The following is a 7,576-nucleotide window of genomic DNA, read 5'->3' as shown; positions in this document are numbered from 1 at the left end:
GAAATCTTTTCGTCGTTTGAAACGGTGACCAACTTTTGGTTTGGGATCCTGAGACCTAAAAGGTGACGACAACAGTTATCGAACACGAAGTACAACACCGATTTGCGATCGTGTTTCTCGCTTTTGGTAAACGGCACCACAAGCGAGTGTTAACGAATGACACGTCATCATTTCGACTCGTTTCTGAGCTGTTGATTGGTAATAAAATTTACTAAGTTTAGGCTCTCGTTAAGCTGGTAGGTTGCGTAGACCGTCAGCCATTCTCTTCACAAAGGCTTGCAAGTCAACTATTGTGACGCTGTTGTGTTCGTTGCAAAAAAAACTAAAGCTGAATAAGGTCCAAAGCATAACAACTGGAACGACGGGAACTCAATCTCATCAGCGTCACCAGACGAGTCAATAATCACTTTGCAATTTACGAACCGTTGCGCCGTTCTATTCAATCTTCGCCGCCGGGCGTTGCCGTCCGTTACGACAGTCAGAGTGATTTTTTATAGAGCCATTGCACTAATTAAGTACTTTAAAATCACTCACCATACCACATTGTGTACCGCTCCGGAATGGATTCTCCGACCGATGATGATTCCTGGAGCACCACATAAACCTTGTTAGCGTCCATCGTCGGATTACGCAACGTAGAGTGTCCCACCGATACCAGTAGATCGCTGCGATTCTTGGCAAATGCTGAAGAGGGGAGAAGAGATTTTCCACTCGCAAGATGTGGTGAAAAACAAACAAGATAAATTATTCATAAATGAAACAGACAAACTTTCACCAATCCCACCGGCTGGCTACCGTGGGCGGCTTTCTATCCCGGCGGACATGGAAGACACGGCTCTAGCCGAAAAGGAAGTCCAAGGCGCAATCGACACCGCTTGGTGCTTCTCATCTGTGCTGCGAACGGCACCCATGACTTGCAGGACTGTTTCTATTATATCGGAGAGGGGTGTTTTTTTGCTGCGTTGCGTGTCTTCTTGTCCAAGTCCAAGACCACCAGTTTTTGTTTGCTGGTCCCCTGTGGTGGCCATACCCCATACCGTATGTCCATGGAATGTAAATGAACTGGCTGGCAGCGCAAACATCGTACGGGTCCAGTAATGGGTCCGACATTTTCCTCGTCTAATTTATCGACAGCGAACGGGGTGGACGAAGAAATGTCAAAACGAAAAACTGTGTGATCCACAAACAAAACCCGCTCGGTCCGGCTTCGACCTGTCATTGTGATGACTGGTCAGTTCGTGGTCCAATTTCCAGCGTGGAATCAGCGTCCCCAGACGAAAACCCGGCCCTGGGCGGACATTTCCGGTGTCGGATGGATACAAAAAAAGAAGCGCACACACACACAGGATATGATTCGCGACGCGCTCGGCGTGTCCTGCGTCGAAGGCATGGTCGAGGGTGGTCGACATATGAAGAATTCAGCAACCTTCAATATTTTATTGCCCAAGACGATCCCAGCCAAGGTCAGCAAATGGGTTTCGGGGGGGAAACAGATGGGCGCGCTTCAAGACGTGTCGTGTGGCCGATAATATGCGGGCCAGAATGCGTACTCTAAGGCTGTTCAATCTCGCTCTAAGGCTCACCAATTTGCGGCAGAATCCCGATGATGAAAGGGAGGTTAAGATTCAAATATTTTAACAGGTTTTCCACAGTGAAAGATTGAGCCAATAAGCAATCTTCATATGTAGAAGGGCGAACATTTTTTATTTGCTAGTTATCGATCTCTGCTTAAAATAATTTTCACTTCACTCAATTCTTCCAATGTCATGTCATGTAAAATATTATAAAAAAGAATTTTAAAATTTTGAAAACTTGAGGACGGTGCGTAAAACATTGCCAATCGTATTTTTGTTTAAACTGAAAATACCAAACGATATAAAGACTCTTTTAACGTTTAATTCAATTCTTATTTCGAGCTAATAGGGGGGCCTCTTTTGTTGTTTAAGATCTCTTTTCTGAGGTCAAGGCCAGGTTTTCGTTTCAAACATCGAGTTTGAGTAAACAAGTGACCAAAACGAAATTAAATTGAAGATGGAGTCCTGATCTTTAATGCGAATACGGCCTGAGCCGGCGGTCTGAGTTAAGCTTAAGTAACTTTCGGCCAAATAGGAGACAGCTTGTGTTATAATTATGTAATTGAGCAGTGTCGTACTGATCAAAACTGAACCTAGCAATCCTAGCGATCAAGAAAGCAATACATAGTTCTTAGAATGTGCCACAACTCAGAACTCATTCGGACAACAAACTCCATAGTCTGTCCTTCTAAGATTAAAACAAACAAACAAAACTTCATATTACCAACTCATACGGAACTTGTGTGAGCACACGAAAAATACCTTTTGACGTTACCCTAAAATGAATTACGCGACTTGCTCCTGTCGCATATTTCATTCCGCCCGGAATAGAATGCTCAAATTCCGTTTTCGAAGTTAATAATTTTCCTCCTCGGCGGCGGTGGATCCAAAACCATGCATTTCACTGCAGTCATGCCGTATCAGGAGGATCAGGGGTGCGATAAAATCAAGAGCCCGTTTTGTAAACCCACCGCAAGGCACAGTAATCACAATCCTTCCACGTCCACCGTCCATCGATCTGGGCCTTCCCTCCGGGACGACTGACAATTTAATTCGAAAACGTAAATCATAGCGACCAGCCATCCTGGAGCTGGAAAACTTTCACCATTGGCACCGATTGCCACTAACTTTCTTCGCGTGCGGCAGCATTTCTGGCCATTCGTTTTGCGCCCTTAAACCCGGGTGGTGGGGGGGTTGAAAATGATTTTCCTCAAATCACCAAACCGAACACAGTGCCATCATTGGCAAGGCCCGCATTCGAACGCCAGGCGTAATATGTTGACCTTTGGCGCGTTATTTTTCGCGGTGTACCTCTCGTTTTCGTGTTGCTTTGCAAGTCAAAGTATCAGCTATACTCGTAAGCGGATGGTAACGGCAGCGTTCGACGCCATAATCCACAACCGTCCGACCCTCGCCCTGCCGGGAAGTTTGATTTCGCTGCGGCGTACCGATTGTGTTTGCTTCAGCATTTTCGCACTATTTGACCGAAAGCCACAAACCTGAGGGGGTCGAGAGTTCCGTATGAAACACCTGCTGTCAGCAACAACCGGGAGTGTGTGTGGGAGACATGAAATCGATTTTTTAAATTTCGTTCGGCTCGGTGGAACCGTTACAACCAACGCAGCGATTGCTTAGCATTGCTTTAAGTCCCGTGATTTTCCCGTGGAGAAGTTGTGGGATAAAGTGGACACTAATTCGCCGAAAATACCCGCGCAATAATCTAGATCAGCAAGTATCAGTATTCGTCATCAGTAAACGGAACATTAACACTGCAAATTCGAAATGTGAACAACACCTGTTTTAAGCATCTGTAAATGTCGGGTTTTGTTCCTGATAAAGTGTTATTGCGGGGAATACTTTTTCATTACTTCAATATGTAAAAACGGCTACCAAAAGTCATCCAATTGTAATGGAAGTTTATGGGGAATATGTTCTTGCTGAGAGAACGTGTCAGAAGTGGTTTTGCAGGTTTAAAAGTCGTGATTTTGGCTTGCAAGACCAAGAGCGACCTGGACAGCCAAAAACATTTGAAGATGAAGAATTGGCAACATTGCTCGAACGGAATTCATGTCAGATACCAAAAGAACTTGCAGAAATGTTAGGAGTTGACCACACGACAGTTTCCCATCACCTGAGTGCCGGAAAAACGGAAAACCATTTGCGAATTTTTGCTTGCACGACAGAAAAAAGGGATTCTTGTACCGAATCGTCACTGGTGATGAAAAGGGGAGTTATTACAAAAAATCCTAAATCCAAAAAGGCCTGGATGTTACGCAGTGCATATGGTGGGATATGAAAGGTGTTGTGTACTTTGAGCTTTTAAAACCTAATGAAATTATTGAAGAACAATCCCATAAACAACAATTAATGCATGTGAAGCAAAGCTTTGGCCATAAAACGACGAGAATGGGATAAAAGACATAGTAAGCTGATTTTTGTACATGACAACGCTCGTCCGCAGATCGCAAAACCGGTCAAAACCTATCTCGAAACTGTCGGATGGGAACTGTTAACCCCTCCACTGTATTCTCCAGATGTTGCTCTTTCGGAATAGTAGTTGTTCCGTTACATGAGTGACGATATGCCAGCACAGCGGTTCACTTCTTACGAAAGTATTGAAAAATGGGTCTCTGAGGGGATCGCTCCTAAAGATAAGAAGTTCTATTGAAACGGAATCGAGAAACTACCTAAAAGATGGGAGAAAGTAGTAGCTAACGGCGGACAATACTTTCATTAAGGTAGTCATACGTTTTGTTCTTCTAGTTATGTCATAAATGTCGAATAAAAACGGCAGGAATTAAGTCATACACCTATATAAAGAGATATAAGCTAGGACGGAACCATAATACCTCCTAATTTCCAGAGAGTAGTACCTCAGTATTATTTTCTTCCCAAACTTGTGCAGGTGAGACTTATTATCATCGCCACAAATTCAGGAATGTGATGGCCGTCGGATTTTATCGCAAGATGGAAGCGCGTGCCGTGCTCTCCTTCCGTTGTTTATGTTTTTTAGTAGACGACGTCCAGAGTGTGTGGATTTTTCGCAATTTTGTTCAAACATCTCTAGACTATCTGTTCCTTATGGCGAAGCTTAGTTTCGGTGTGAAGTACCGCGGATCAGTGGAATGAACCGCCATATAATTCCACTTAGATGTGATTGCACTTTTCTGGTATTAACTAATCGAGCCGTGTCCAGCCCTTTGACGCGATACCGAGCGGAGTACCCCATTTAAAGGATCGCGTCTCGAGCGACCACAGGTGTCAGTGTCGATTCAGCAACCATCCCGTGATGGAGTCCCTTAACCACAAACAGCGTTCAACGTACTGCGTCCTATTGCTGTCGCTCTCTGTGCTGCTGCACGCGAGCGCTACACCGTCGGATAAGATAAGATTTCAAGTGGACAGTGAAGATGCTCGGCTAACCGTTCCCGAGTTGATAAGCAAATACGGGTACGCCGCCGAAGAGCACCCGGTCAAGACCACGGACGGATACCGGCTGATGTTGCACCGCATAAAAAGTGACCGCCCCAATGCCACCGTCGTGCTGCTGATGCACGGTCTTCTGTGCAGTTCTGCGGACTGGCTAATGATCGGTCCAGGAAATGCACTCGCTTACCTTCTGGCGGATCGCGGTTACGATGTTTGGCTAGGAAACGCTCGCGGAAACCGCTACTCACGCAACCACGACAGTCTCAGTCCGGTGTGGCCATCGTTTTGGGAGTTTTCGTGGCACGAGATCGGATACCATGATCTACCGGCCACGATCGATTACATTCTCGGCCGAACGCAGCAACCGCGGTTACACTACGTTGGCCATTCTCAGGGAACGACGGCGTTCTTCGTGATGGCCTCCAGTAGACCGGAATATAACGAAAAGGTGATACAGATGCAGGCGATGGCACCGGTCGCCTTCATGGAGCACATGAACAGTCCGTTGCTGCTGCTGATGACCAAGTTTCTCAACACGCTGGATATTCTAACGAGTCTGTTCGGAATCGGCGAGTTTCTGCCCAACACGCCCGTCCTGCACGAGATTGCCAAACGGATCTGCCCAACCACGGTGCCGAACAACCTGTGCATTCATCTGCTCTTCCTACTTAACGGCTGCGATCCTACGCAGCTGGATCCGGTCATGGTTCCGATTCTGCTCGGCCATACGCCGGCCGGGGCAGCGACGAAGCAGTTGGTTCACTACGCCCAAGAGGTTCGCTCGAAGCACTTTCGGATGTATGATTTTGGAAAAGTCAAAAATTACCTCACCTACGGCAAACTATCGCCCCCGGAGTACAACCTGACCAGAGTGACCGTGCCCGTTGTGTTGTACTATGGGTTGAACGATTATCTGGCGGCTCCGAAGGATGTCCACACACTTGCCGCACGGTTGCCTAATGTACGGCAAGCTGTTCAGGTGAACCACAAGCTGTTCAACCATTTGGACTTTCTTATCGCAAACGATGTTCGTAAATTGCTGTATGACGAAGTGATCGAACGAATTGTCGAAGCTGACAAGGGGAATTGATTAGCGCGTGGCGTACGGGGTTAAGCCAAGAATGTGCCTCGAACAAGCAGCACTTGTGTCCTAGGGATAAGCTTCAGCTAATCGAGTGCACTTGAAGCGAACGAACAGGTGCGGTTATTTATAATTCATATTGAACGGAAACCGAACAAGTGCAATTCTTTCTAGATTTAGACTACTCTATGCTATGTATTAGCTATGTATTGTACTAAGTATGGCTAACGTCTACATGGCAAAGCAAATATTTTTAAAGATAAGCCGCAATCGCGCAATATTGAAACCGCTGCGAAGGCCGGCACAGGCCCGTAGCCGATATTGTCATGAAACGAAACGTCCTTCGTTATCACAAGCACATTAAAACATTCGCGATCAGCGAAACTGCCAACTCCACAGAGTGTTGTCATTCCGGCCTTCAAGAGGCTGACCGGAAAAGTTCTTAGAAGAGATAAACACCGAAATTGCTTGTGGCTGCCATTAAGATTTTCCAACATCCAATCCCTTTTGAGCTATGGGTTTTTCAAATTCATAACTATTGTTATTTGGATTTTGCATATATTTACCTTAAATCTGCACAAGCAACCACAAAGACCAATCAACGTCTAAACAATGTTTTTAAATTCGATTGTAAATGCATGTCCCCGTTTTACGTAACAATTTGTATGAAATTTGTGGGCCATTTTCCAACCACTTCTTGAGCAACCCTCGCGTGCTGTCGACGTCCCGAAAGCCGGCCGCAGGACGTCGAACAACGTTGTCGAACATGGTCGTAAGCCTCCTGCGCGCACTGCTTCAAACTGCAACATTATTTCTCGATTACGTTTCATTGACAGCGACGCGGCGACGGTGCGCGTACTGTTGCTCCCCGGAGTACATCTATCGCCCTTAAGCTTCCGCTCGGGGGCACTTCCGGGTGACAAAACCATCTGAACTCCGTCCGTGGTGCCGTCTTGATGTCATTTTCGTTTAATGCGATGCGGTGCCACCATCAGCGTCTGTGGCCCGCGCGAGGATGTGAACCACGACCACATCCTTTTCGGTGGTAGGTTCTTCTGGTGTCGGCTGGCATGCCCTGGCAATGAGCAGACACCCAAACAAACCGACCGCCACCGCCAACAAGGACGTGCAGAAAAACTGGAGCACATTATGATATGTTCCGCTGGCGAAAAAAGGAGAGCTGACAGTGGAAGGAAGCGCCGGCCATCCTCTGCAGTGGATCGGTTTTATGGTCCACTAAACACCGCTTTTAGTAGCGCACGATAAGTTAAGAAAATGGCTGCTTTATCGCCCGTGCCGGTTGCTTCCGTTCCGGTTGTGACAACTGCAGGGAAGAATTCCAAAACCAACACACAAAACGGGGAACGATTTCTGCGGGCCTCGCGGTTTTCCCAGGCACTGCTTAGGCTTGATAAGCAATCAATCGCCACCGTTCCATAACTTATTCTCTTCTTTTCACGGCCATTCCCACGATTTCCAGTTTGCAGCCTAA

The 7,576-nt window shown here is 46.6% G+C and overlaps 1 protein-coding gene across 1 annotated transcript; it reads left to right on the top strand.

Moving 5' to 3' along the window:
- The first annotated feature begins 4,863 nt into the window (after nucleotides 1-4,863).
- LOC128276191 (lipase 1-like) lies at nucleotides 4,864-6,539 on the top strand. The gene has a single exon (XM_053014656.1). The coding sequence runs from the start codon at nucleotides 4,864-4,866 to the stop codon at nucleotides 6,091-6,093; it is 1,230 nt and encodes a 409-aa protein (XP_052870616.1). The 3' UTR covers nucleotides 6,094-6,539.
- The last annotated feature ends 1,037 nt before the right edge of the window (nucleotides 6,540-7,576 follow it).

The sequence above is a fragment of the Anopheles cruzii genome, unplaced genomic scaffold, assembly GCF_943734635.1.
Source record: "Anopheles cruzii unplaced genomic scaffold, idAnoCruzAS_RS32_06 scaffold00718_ctg1, whole genome shotgun sequence".
NCBI classification, from domain to species: Eukaryota; Metazoa; Arthropoda; class Insecta; order Diptera; family Culicidae; genus Anopheles; species Anopheles cruzii.
The sequence above is the reverse complement of the archived record's forward strand: the minus strand, read 5'-3'. Positions and strand labels throughout refer to the sequence as shown.